At 41.8% G+C, this 13,568-nt stretch overlaps 1 protein-coding gene across 3 annotated transcripts in view; it reads right to left on the bottom strand.

Moving 5' to 3' along the window:
* Positions 1 to 277: 277 nt before the first annotated feature.
* The window catches only part of GABBR2 (gamma-aminobutyric acid type B receptor subunit 2), an 854,643-nt gene continuing 841,352 nt past the window's right edge, over positions 278 to 13,568 (bottom strand). For all 3 annotated transcript variants that reach the window (XM_048839469.2, XM_048839471.2, XM_048839470.2), the window contains 2 exons: positions 12,840 to 12,957; positions 278 to 2,806 (listed from right to left, as the gene is read on the bottom strand). In XM_048839469.2, the coding sequence (XP_048695426.1) occupies positions 2,641 to 2,806; positions 12,840 to 12,957 (284 nt within the window). In that variant the 3' untranslated portion in view covers positions 278 to 2,640. The remainder of the gene's footprint in view (positions 2,807 to 12,839; positions 12,958 to 13,568) is intronic.

The raw sequence follows: 13,568 nt of genomic DNA, 5'->3' as shown, positions 1-13,568 counted from the left end.
CACAGTCTCTAGTCTCTTTGGTGGCTATTCCAAAGAAAGGTTTGTGAGAGGGGTATAGACAAGGTTCTAAAATTCATGCATAGTCATAACCAGGGCTAAAGCAAGCAGGTCTACTGCATCTTGGTACATATGCACTCAATCAGACTATTAGCGTGCATTTTTACTTTTCTGTGTTATTACAAAGATATAATTATAACAATATAAGTGTTGTGATCCCTCCTTCTCCACAGTTTGGTTTGCTGCTCCTTGCGAGATGGACTCATCAAGCTACACAAAGTTAGATTTTCTATATTTTATTCATAAAAACAGATTTGCAACAATTTTTTTAAAAATTGATCTCATGCAGTATAAGGGTATACAAGAAATTTTTCATTTACATTTTCTTCTGGCAGTCCCAGTCTAGTTTAAAGCATTTGTGCACTAACATCATTGGAAAATGCCATTGGGGCACAGCCTCTTCATAAATTTACAGTACTGTTTTGCTGCAGTATAAAAGAACAGAAACATTAAATAGCTATATTCACTTGGTGGGTCTTGTTATGCTGCAGGAAATTAAAAAAATGTCATGGGAGAAACTACAGTATCATTGAGACAAAGAATGTACTGCATGGTTTAAACCTAATAAACGGCACACAGTCAGTATTCACAAAGTTACAGACACACACACACTCACCTCCATCAGGCCAATACTTTTGAGTTTTTCCTGCTATGTTGGATTAATATTTCTACAGCAATGTTTGTGTATACATTATATACAGTTTTGTCCTTTTCTCTTTTACAAATTAACAGATTCCTTTTAAAATAAACCAGGCCCTGATTAAATCAATAAAGCAAGAGAATACTGTCAACACACATTGAGTGACAACATCAATGCTTAAACAGAGTAATGAATTCTATTTTACCTGTGTTATACTTACATGTTTTTGTTCTAAAAGCTACAGGTACCTCCATAATCTCTCTTACTGTATGTGCCAAGTGAAATATTTTGTGATGCTCCCATTGGAAGATTTATATTTATGGTTATTTTGGCTACGTGGTGAAGATTTTTGCTTGTTTGTCAAAGCGGCAATTAAGTCCCTCTGTTAATAAGCCTCTTCCACTGTGCAGCTACTGAAAGCAGCTCGTTAAAGTCATCGCTGATCTGGGAGTGTTTGTGGAATAGTCACTTCAGAATGTGTGAGGTGGGCAGGCATTGGTTAAAGACACCAAGTGCATTCTGGGGCACCACTGCTATTTTTAGCAAGACAATATTTTTATTTCGTTTAAGAAAATCACGGGTCTTAACAACTGACAAGGCCGTGATACATCACATTGCCAATATACTGGAGGATAGACTGGGATCAGGCCTTCCTTACAGTTTGTGAGAATGTCGCTAAGATTGGTTCAGCTAGAACCTCTTACAACAACCTTAGAATAACTTTGCTTAGGGGAGTAGAGCTAAGGTATGAGCTCAAATATGAAATGCGATCAGCCCCGATCAACAGAGAGATTAAAATTCATGCTTTTTCCACACCTTTATTTATCATAGTCAAACCAAATATTCTATGGTCAAACTTGGTTTATACCACCTATTACCAGTTACAACTGTCACACATACAGGTACCAAGCAAAGGTAGTGTATATTATTGTCTATGTACTCTGCAGAAATTGCCTGCAGCCGCAAAGTGCTGTGCCCTGTTCCCCCCACCCACCCCGTCTACTAAATTAGTATGATTGTAATTATGTGTGGCATAATTCAAACAAACTGTGAAAATCAATCCATCCTGTGACATTAAGACTTTACTACCCATCCATCCTCAGCTTATTGAGTTAGCAGCCCGAGGACTTTTTCTGCCGGCTTTGTATATTACGGTTGGTTGTGTTTATTTTGAAAGAGAGGCAGAAACTCTGTCAAAATAAGTCCCTTATGGTCAGCATGGGAACCTGGCAATCACCACATCTAATCCCTGGAGAACTGTAAAGAGCTCTGACTTGGAACAGCAGCTCTGTAGGTGGTAATGCCTCAGGGCTGTTGCTACAACCTCTGCTTCTGCCCTGTGTAGAGTTTTTAGTTACAGGGGGACCCTGCTATTAGAAACACAGAGTCTCAATCACACTTCAGGAATCATTTCTCAAAATCCCCCTTTCCCACTGAAAATCCTCTCTGAAATGAAAACAAGCAAGACTAACCAGTGCAGAATGCTTCCAACAATTTAACACAACTTTTGTAAAATGAAGTGTATCTATTTCAATAAATGTTATAGCGCTATCATTTTATTTTTCTTACATGGACAGCATATAGTTCCATGTTTTCAGCAGCCATGTAACAGTGACAGTTGAGTGGGTTTTTTTTTAATAGTCTCATTTTTTGCAAGATTCGTATTTCCCAGCCTCCAGTAGAAATTTGGGAAGAAATATTTTCAACGACTTCTTTGTGAAGAAATAAAAGATCCATGAATAAGGCTACAGATCAAACTCCAGGTATCTCTTGCTCTCGCCTTTCCACATGAGTTACACTGGTACTCCCATGATGATGGCCTTAGCACTAGTTCCTCCGTGTGGTAAGAGCAAATAGTATGTTTATAGCAGAGTTCTACGTCTGATGTTCAGTCCAGTCACTGAGTACGTAAAAGCAGTTCAGGAAGCTCTGATCCCCCATTTCTACAGGCCAGAAACCATCACTCGAAAAGATGGCGGCACATGCCTGTGCCGAGGACTGGCACTGGGGCTTACACACGGACTGGCGCAGCTAGCGTCAACTCCGCCTATGGATGGCAGGTAGGCATGGTGAAGAATGGGCAGTTGTAAAGACAATCGGCGTTGGATACTGCAGAGAGAGGGAAAAAGAGACGTTAGCAGAAGAGGAAAATTGAATATATCAAATGCTTGATGTCTCTGCAGGTTTCTGTGAGAATGTTTTCTCTGACTTCTGCTATTACAGAGGGGGTTAATGCCAAGAACATTACATTTGCTGCTGTTGAGATATACCACGGCTGTTACCAATGTCCCTTTTGGGAGTTTTTTTTGACAGACTAGACTAGACAAGACAAGAGAATCTAATGGCTTGTTTCAAGTTCACCGCAACTGTTTAAAATTCCCAGCTATTTTGAGATTAAACGTTAGACTGCTGATGTTTGGAAAAAACCTTTAGCTTGCAATGAGGATGAACTAGCTAACAGAGCACACTCACAGGCTGATTTACAACCATTCTGAGTGCTGGATAACTAGACAGAACAGAAACTGAATGAATGAGTTCCAATCTATGTGTATTTTTAGCTCAAAAACATTAGAATTAAAGAAGTCAGTTTTGCAAATCCATCTAAAGCAAATAAGTGCGTATGGAGGTGTGGAAGGAACCCATGGGTAACTTTGCATCTTTTTGTAGAGTTTGTCTACCTTTGCAGTTTGGGTCCAATCCAGGGACAGGCTGAGCATCCCTCAAAGCCCAATGAAGCCAATGGGAGCTGTGGCGGCTCAGCCCTCATGAAAAAAAATCACTTATGCCTAAATGTCTATTTGGAGCTTAACTTTAGGCACTCAGTTTTCCTAGTGGGCTGGTTTTCACATCACAAGATCCCACCATCATAAGTGCTAGTCTAAAGAGAGATGCGGAAGAGTGAGGACATGGAGTTTGAACTAATCTCTCCTCCCGGAAGGAGGAGGTCCTTCCAGAACAGAGTCGAGGCATACCAACAGACTGCTTTGTGGAAACCTCTATTATCTCTGTGCATGGCTGGCGGATATAATAGGCAAGGGGAGGCGTTGCCTCCCCTAGCACAACCGTCTCTGCCACCTGACTCCTGGGCGGTGGTGCCCCACTCCCACCTCTTTCCCAAGGCTCCCACTTGTTTGCTGCTGCTTCCTGGGGGTGAATCTTCCTCCTCTCCTCTATCTCATCTCCTTCCACCCTTGGAGGGCCCGGCAGTTGCTGGCTGTATCTCTCCTCACCCCCCCACCCCGCTCCCCGTGGGGCATGGGTGTGTGTGTGAATGCGGGCGGGGAGTCAGTGGCAGACAGGAGGCATGAGGAGGGGATCCCTGAGTAACTTTACACAAGTGAAAAAGCCTTCCAGAGACCTAGTAGCAGATCACTGAAACTGTTAAAGAGCAATTAAAGTGGTAATGAAGCCATGTAACGGGCATTTGTCAATGCCCAGGAAGCTTTTGGCCCCATCCAGCTGGCTTTTATATTGTAGGAAAATGTGTTATTGGGGTTAAAAACTGTTTCCGATTGAGGACCCTTCAGTTATTCTCTGTACCCAGAAGAAGTAACTGCTAACCTGGCTCAAGGAGGAGCTGACATAGCCAGTGAGTTTATTTTTTTGATCTAGTCGTTTTATTCAAACCCAATTTAAGTAAATGAGTCTGGCAGGGAATTCTGTGTAAGAAAGGTGATTAAATTACTGCCTTCATGCAGGCTGTCAATGACAAGCACTTTTTCAAAAGGAGAGATTGCGTTTCAGGTTGGTGCAGGTAGCCTGGCTTTTCATCTTTCTCTATACAGCATACACTGAATTCCCTACCACGCAGAGAAGAATCTATCTGGTAACTGAGCTATACCTGTTGCTTGTTCAGTTCCCTTGGGGAACGTTATTTGTGCTTTAAGGTGAAATGGGGAGAGAGTGTCACCGGGCGTGGGGGGGGCAGCAGCAGGGTGAGGAGGTAAGCAGTGAACCAGCTGCAGAAGGGGCTCTAGTGGCAGATGGGAAAAGGGTCTGGTCGGGGGTAGGGGGTGAGGAGGTGACCGGGGGGGGGCGGTCTCTGGGGGGTGAAGAGGTGAGTGGCGAGTCAGCTATGGGTGGGGGCGGGGCCTGGGGCAGAGCAGGGGTGGAGTTGTGGGCAGGGCTGTGGGCGGAAGAGGCAGGACAAGGAGCTCGCCTCCCCCAGGTGAAGTTTCAGCCACCTCCCATGTCTCTGCCTGTGCTCTTTCTGTACTGTGGATAAACTGAGGTCTTCAATTTCCAGGGCTGTCAATTTAGCACCTTTCACAAGAACCAGAATTTAATTAGGGCTTGTTTACATGGGAGATTTTCCCACTTATACTGGTATAATTATTCTGGTATTGCTAAACTGCTATAGTTATATTGGTATAAGTCCGATGTGGACATTCTTGGTCCAAACTAAGAGTGCTTTTTTTTTTGTTTTAGCTTAAACCGATTGCAAAGCGACATAAACTAAACTGGAAAAAAGCACCGTTATACCAGAATATGAGTGTCTACATGGGGGATTATAACAGTACAACTATAGCACTTCTCATTCGCTCCCTATAGCCTTCCCAAGTGGACAAGTCGTTAGAAAAAAATGTATGCCTGAATGCTTGCTTGTTGATGATCTTTCTTATTCTAATAGATCTGTATTTATTGTTTGTACATTATGCTCTCAAATGGAGATAGATTACTAGTCACCCATTGCTCTGCTCATGAACCAAAAATTAGTTACTATGGAGAACTTAAAATTGTTGGCTTTATTCAGATTCTGCATTACTATGCTGCAATACATCGGACAAACATAGGGGGTGTAAGTGATTGCAAACTGCAACATCATGGACAGATAGACTCAACTTTACATTTCAGGGCTCTGCTGATTTCCTTTAAATGTTTTAAATGTTTGGTGAAATACACACTAACACTGTTTATCATGCTACTGACGGCATTACATCTAGTGGATTAAATTAAATCCACTTATTGTTACTCTGCTACTCTGTCACACTATTTTGGTGGTATCAATTGAATCATGCCCGTTTGTATAGGTAGCATGTTTGCTGCTTCCACGTGCTGAATCCTTATTAGTTTGATGTTGTACTTTTTAATTGTGTTTATGGTGCCAGGGTCAAACAGAGAATTGCCAAAGCTTATTTTCCCACCAGTGAAACTGCTTACTTTGACGATTACAAACTGTTCTTTAAAGAGCTATTTGAAGCTACGCCAAGAGAATTCAGTTGCATAATAGACTGAATGGGATTTTTCACCCATTTAAATGTCAGCCATGCCATAGTCAAAGCATGCTGACTACATCAAGGTTGGTTGCAGTGGGTGGCTATTTTGCTTTAACTGTACTTAAAATTTACTTTAACTTGAAAACTTTGTTTCCAGAGGGGTAGCCTCTGGTAAGAGGATTGGAATAAACATAACAGTTTATGCAAAAACTCTGTCTTAAAAAAATATCTAGCTCATAGTTTGCAAGAGCAGGGGGTAAAATGTCTAAAGAGAAGGTGAAAGTTTAACTTCTATAGTCAGTTAATCTGTATGGAATTGTATTCAACATGCATTGCTTTTCCCTACCTACATCTTGTGGCCATAGCCTGAAATGACGACTGCTCATGAGGTGTCTCAAGATGGCTACATAAAAATTGAGATTCCAAAATTAGTGGACATTCTGAAAATGTATGGCTAACCAGGTATTGGTGTAGGAGAGTTTAGTATTTTATTATCTATAGATTATATTGCAAATCCCTGTCTTTGCTAAAGATAGCCAAGATGGACGATAATGTAAGCTGCTTCAGGAGTACAATTCAAACTGAAGTCAACTGGAGTTTGGCAAACAGAGCAGCTACAGGTCAGGGCACTGTACCGGGCAGGAGTGATGGAAACACCCTAAAAGTGTGTGTGGGGGGCCCACAGGTGCCCAAACCGTGGCCCTGCCCCCTGTGCCACATCATCCCCCGAGGCCCTGCCCCCGCACTCCCGCTCCCACACCACCTCTTCCCCCCAAGACCCTGCCCCCCCCAATCGCTCCTCTCTGCCCCCTCCCCCGTTGCTTGCCCTTATGGCCAGTAAAAAGTGGGAGGACATAGCTCTGGCTCCCCCAGCCTCCCTGTTCAGGCGCCCCTGGTATGGGGAATGGAACATCGGTGGTTTTTCACTTCTGTATGGAAACAGATTGTTTAAATTGATCAGGAACAAGTGAAATCTTAGCACTAGTGTAGGTCCAATACTAGATAAGGATGGTAAAACTATCAATCATGATGTGGGGAAGGAAAAGCATCTATATAAAAATATTCCAGGATTCTTATTCTGTGTGTCACGCTGACGCCTAGAATGTCTGAGTCATTGTGAACCAATGGAAACAGCTACAAGCATGGCTGAGATCTCTGTATGTTCATACTATTACCAGGTTGAATCACCAGTGGGTTTCACAGTCTGTTCCCATCCAATTTTTAAGTTCTCAGCTATTTTGACTTTAAGAATTATAGTACAGAGTAGAAAGAACAGGAGTACTTGTGGCACATTAGAGACTAACAAATTTATTTGAGCATAAGCTTTCGTGACCTACAGCTCACTTCATCGGATGCATGCAGTGGAAAATACAGTGGGGAGATTTTATACACAGAGAACATGAAACAATGGGTGTTACCATACACACTGTAACAAGAGTGATCAAGTAAGGTGAGCTATTACCAGCAGGAGAGCGGGGCGGGGGCGGGGGGGACCTTTTGTAGTGATAATCAAGGTGGGCTATTTCCAGCAGTTGACAAGAACGTGTGAGGAACAGTGTGTGTGTGTGTGGGGGGGAAATAAACATGGGGAAATAGTTTTACTTTGTGTAATGACCCATCCACTCCCAGTCTTTATTCAAGCCTAAGTTAATTATATCCAGGTTGCAAATTAATTCCAATTCAGCAGTCTCTCGTTGGAGTCTGTTTTTGAGGTTTTTTTGTTGAAGAATTGCCACTTTTAGGTCTGGAATCGAGTGACCAAAGAGATTGAAGTGTTCTCTGACTGGTTTTTGAATGCTATAATTCTTGACGTCTGATTTGTGTCCATTTATTCTTTTAAGTAGAGACTGACCGGTTTGACCAATGTACATGGCAGAGGGGCATTGCTGGCACATGATGGCATATATCACATTGGTAGATGTGCAGGTGAACGAGCCTCTGATACTGTGGCTGATGTGATTAGGCCCTATGATGGTGTCCCCTGAATAGCTACAGTACGACATCTAACTGTGACATGCCAAGAGTCCACCAAACCATTGTGATATTGGAGGTAACTCAGCCAATCATTTCCCTTGCTCTACAGGTAATTTGCGTGCAGCAGTCTCATAAGTTGTGTAAAGGAGACTGCACAGATGGGGGATTACGTGGCTGAACTGCCCCACCTGTGTGACCAGTTGCCACTGTTCTTCAAAACCATGCACAAAACAGCACAACTCCCCCCACCCCCCCACCAGCCGCCATAACCCCAAACTCCCACAACCCCTTACGGCAGCACACATCCCTCATTTGCCATCCACACCACACAACCCACACACACAATAACCCCAAATGCACATAGCATCTCACAGCATCACACAACCCTCATCAACTGCACAAATTAACACAAATCTCCTAGCACAAACCTTCCCTCGCTCCAACACAAATCAACACAACCAGCACACACATACTAATAACTCCAAACATCACTCTGAAGACTAGAATATTTAAGTCAATGTGAAGTGGTGGACAGAGCTACAAGCACTGGTTTGGAGCTTTTTTTGTTTAGAGTATCACCAGGTTCAAACATCACGAGGACTCATGGTATGTTAGCAACAGATTAAGTTCTTAGTCATTTGTGGCTTCTCCCATCCCCCATGACTTTATGAATTAAATTGGTGTGACAGCACGGATTTCAGTTACTACTTCAATAAATATTTCTGTTCTGTATTTGAAAGGGTGAGGTATTCACATCTTACAGTGATGATGAAATACTTTTCCATCAGTAACTAGAGTGAGTGGGTGTTAATCAACAACTGTTACCCAGTCCAGCAGATTTTAAAATGTTTAACTTGCACCCAAGATTATTAAAAGAACTGGATGAGGTGCTCTCTGAACCATTAATGTTGGTTCTTGGGACCCTGGGGAAGTTCCAGAGGACTGGGGAAAAATGCAAATGCTGTGCCAATATTTAAAAAGGGAATTAAAATGGGATGGACCCAGGTAACTACAGGCTGGTTAGCCTGATATCTCCTTTGGTAGGACTTATGGGGACAAACAACCTAAGTAGCTTTAAGATGGAACTTGGTACATTTATGAACAGGATTATATGACATGGTTACCTGTGACTGCAAGGGACTGGAGTCTGGCCTATGCCCTTCCAGTCCTATGTAAATGAACGACTAGTCAGATCAATGATCTAAAGCGGTGTTCATAGAGATAAGCTTTCCTCTAGAAACACTGACTTAACTCCTAGTAACTCATGAAAAATACAGTTTGAATATTCTGATTGAAAGTGACCTAATCTAAACAGCACTCATGAGTTTGAAGTGGAAGAACTTTCTGCAGTGATCAGTTTCATACATGCCTACAACTTGTATTCAATTAATACCTTCAGTTAGTATTCAGCTTTATGATGAAGGGTCAGATTTTTAATTATTCAAATATATTGGTAATGCTGAGAGGCAATTTAAACTAAAACTCCCCTTTTTACATTGCAAAGCTTCAGAACTTGAAGAGCTGTAAGTGTTGTATGCTGATAATAAAAGGAAGTGAATTGATTTTTGGTTAGTACAGAAAGAATGAGTTGACATTTTCCAAAGTAAATGGTCATACTGTCTCTTATATTTGTATGAAGAGGAAATATAGTTCTCTGGAGTTAATTATTCTAGGCACACATTCCTGAGGTCTATTTGCTGAACTTTACTGGGTGCCGCTAAAGCTGTGAATTATTAAACTGCTTCACCAACAAGTGGTTCAGAGCAACCCTAACTATTTCAACCTTCAATTCCTTTTGACCAAATTACCGAGTGTTAACAACCTTAAAGACACATACTCCACAACTCACGCTGGAAAAGTGAGCATGGACACATTAGAAGTGCAATTCTATTTGTGGAGAGCACAAAGGTTAGGTAAGAAATGGTCTCTTCTTAAAAGGTAAATAAAAAATTGTAGATCCCTAATCCCAGAGGCTAAAAAGTGTCCTGGTTCTCCCTATAGGTACACACTCAGTGGTATGAAACCTAGTTAGCAAAACCTGTTTTACAAGTACAAATAAATAATAGCATCTCCCTAAAATGGGTGCAATATAGTGATACAGAATCACTAACACAAACATTTATTTAAAAATGAAAATAAAAGACCCTTCAGACAGCACAGTGCGTGAGTTTGGAAAGGGAAAACAGAGAGAAATTTTAGACCAGTTCCTTGCCTCCATTCTAGCTGCTGTAGTGCCCCATAGCTTCTGGAAACCAGTGAATTTGCACAGGGAAATTCCCATATGGCAAAGAGCTCAAGGCTCTGTGCCACCCCATCTGTGCATTCCCCAGCATGTGGAAAAGGGATGTGGCTGGTCAGTGTGTGTTACACGTAGCCCTCTGTGTACGATCTGCAGAGGATGTGTGTCTGCTACAGCTCAGCTTCAGAGCCTGCTCTTTAACTTAAGCTAGAGAGACTCCTTTTCACCTCTGGAGGTCTGTAGTATCAGCCATGGTGTTGGCTAACTCACAAGTGTAGCATGTGCCTTCACCTCTTGACACACATGGTTTGTAAGGTGACAGCAGCTGCAAGCAAAGGGTGGAGCTTGTTATATCTGTGCAAAGTACATGTAGAATGCTACCATTTTGATTTAGAAGCACTTAATAAAGTGCTTTGTATAGGTATAAATGACTGTATAAAATGCAAGGCAATGAAGATTCAAGACTATTACCTTCGTGGAACCTCATTTTCCCCTCACCTATCATTAGCCTGAAGGAAGGCTGCTGTATCCAACAAAATGGTGATTTCTTTTGTGCTTAATATGCATTAGGAGTGCTGGAATATTTGTGTTTGGATATCTTTTCATGCTATAACTCTATCTTTAATATAACAGTACTGCGTTAATCAGTTGTGTATTAATCTATGCACACTACAGCATGTCTTGTAAATGGGGTTGAAATAGAAAAGGCACCTAATATCCATACATTAAGGGAGACTGCTCAATCTCACCAAACTGTGCATGCATCCTCTTTTAATGTGGGCCTTGCTTTTGTGAATTGACCAAATATTTTCTTGGTATATTTTTCCAACAACAAAATGCATTGGCAATTCAGTCCCTGTGGATTTTCCTGCATCAGGGCACTACAGGTATAGTAAAATCCATGTTTCTGTGGATTCAGTCACAGCTGGCATCATATAACATAAGTTACATAAAGTATTGCTATATGCACAGTCTGATCCACAAATCTCTCCAATAACTTTATACACCAATGCACGTGCACTTTTGACAACAGAAACTATATATGCTACGTCAAATCCTGTAGTGAGCCAGGCAAATGCCTGGCATAACTGTGGGACACAGTGGTGTCTTGCTGCTACCTTTCTGTCCCCCTTAGCTCCCAATCTTGGGGGCTACTGGAGGCTGAACTGGGCTGCTCTAACTTATGCTGGTGGATAGAGGCTCCCAAGGAACCGTTCTGCTGGCCAGGTCCACTCCCTATCACATGGAAACCTCATCTGCTTCCTTAAGGAAATTTTGCATCTCCATTGCAGCAGTGCAAAGGGGATTTACAAAAGGGCAAGGATCTGCCCACCTGTCAAAGACCTGTGATCTCTGTAGAAATCTAGACCTAAATTCTATGACAGAGTCCCCTGGTTTCTGAATGACTCCAGCACGTCAGACTGGAAACTCTGCAGCAGCTTCAGGTAAATTTTTTTTTTAAAAAGGAGGCCGTTTAATTGCACGTTAAAACAAATATTACGATCAACTCAAAATCTGTTGTTTTATTTATGTTGATACTAGATTCAATTTATTTTATATTAAACATATTTACTCTGCCCTTACAATTTTCAATATGATCCAGTTTTTTGTATAAGCAACATACAGCCTTAAGGGAGCCAATGTGGTCCAGTGCGCAGGGTACAGCAATGAGACCCGGGTTCTATCCCTGACTCTGCCACGAGGCTGCTGGGTGACCTTGGGCAAGTCACTTAACCTCTCTCTGCCTCTACCAGGCAGGTGGAGCTTGTCAGCTGCAGTAGGCAGTGCACCTAGGAGAAGGAAAACTCTGATTCCAAACCAAGAACATTAGGCCTGACCAGCCAGTTTGTATAAGGTATGCCAATGCTCTGTGGGTCTGCACTGCCAACCCTGGCTACTGGAACAAGGCAAAGAACCACACAACCTTTCTGTAAAAAGATGAAAGCTGGAGATTTGGGCAGCTAGGCAGAAGATTTGGGGGAATTCTGGCATTACACGAGGCATGGGCAATGGTTGAGGAATGCAGGATAGTCACATTAGGTGGATATTTCTGCTTAAGTCATCAGCAGTGAAATAGCTACCAATACTGAAATTTAAGCAGACATTATTAGGATTCAGTGTTAACAATGGTTTGGGGTGAATGCAGTAGTTCACATCTTTTATAACTACTAGTTCGGCTGTCTGCATAATTGATGATAATGCTGCTAAAAATATTTTCTACAAAACTTTTTTCCATTGAAAAATGCTATTTCGTCGAAACGGAAATGTTTAGTGGAAAGGTAGTATTTGAGGGAAATTTAGTTGGGGGGAGCAGGAGTTGTGCGGGTTAGTTACTGCTTATAAAGTGCTTTGAACATATGGAGTGTTCTGAAAAATCAGGCCCTAGGTGTCCCAAGTTGGGCACAATCACTGAGGCACCCCAAATTAGTGGAAAGTTCTGCAAATATTGACATTAAATGTGTAAGTGATTGACATTAAAGAGTATCAAAATCCATATGAACAATTGGCCTACATTAAGGTTGCCACAGGCAAACTCAAAAACTGTTATTTTCTCAATTTTGTGTGCTCTAAATAATGTTTAACAATTTTTGTGTAATTTGTATATAGATCAACATGGTAAAACATGGCCAAAATTTAACTCTCCGGTTAAAAACATGTTCTCAGTGCCTCTCTGCATTTACCACTAGCCTGTTCTCAGCAATATGCTACTTACTGTTCTGGAGAGTTGATGTCTTCTATAGGATCTTTGCTTGTTCTGGAGGGCTCTGTTGTGCTCCACTGTGCTTGTGGATTTTGATCAAGGTGATTTTTCAAAACAGCTTTCTCACCATCTGGATGGGGGAAAAATGTTTAAATTGTATTTACTATGATGAAATGAAAATGTATTTTTTAAACAATTTACTTTTAAAATGTTCGATATGTTCTTAGAGGCATGAAGTGACCCTTCCATGCTCTCCAGTCCAACAACATCTCTAATTTCACTGCAACTCTCAGTCTTTTTCTTCTTTCCCTCACCTCCATTGGTTGGTGCCTACCTCCAACTTCACCCTCTCTTCCACACTTGATTACTTCAGTACTTTCTCCCTTTGTTATGTCTGACTCACCAATTCCAACGCTGGCTTAATCCTCACACCTTTCTCTTTCATCCCCTGCTCTCAATGGCTCTGAGCATCTTTGGAGAAAATTAAGGACTATATTGACTTCCCTCAGTCTCTCGTCTTTCAGATCGGCCACAGGCCTTGACAAATACCATGCTTACTTACTAATGTGCCAGTAACCAATAGAAACTCCATCTCCAGTTTCCATGCCCCTCCTCCAACACTTGCCAAATTCGGCAAAAAAAAGTTGACGCAATCTGGCAATACCTTTCATTCTCTCAATCTTTTCCCTTCTTTCTGTGCTTTTCCCAAGCCACCCAATTAATCACCTTTTTATTTCTTTT

This window comes from Caretta caretta, chromosome 2 (genome assembly GCF_965140235.1).
Source record: "Caretta caretta isolate rCarCar2 chromosome 2, rCarCar1.hap1, whole genome shotgun sequence".
Lineage (NCBI taxonomy): Eukaryota > Metazoa > Chordata > Testudines > Cheloniidae > Caretta > Caretta caretta.
This window is presented reverse-complemented; position numbering and strand designations above follow the sequence as displayed.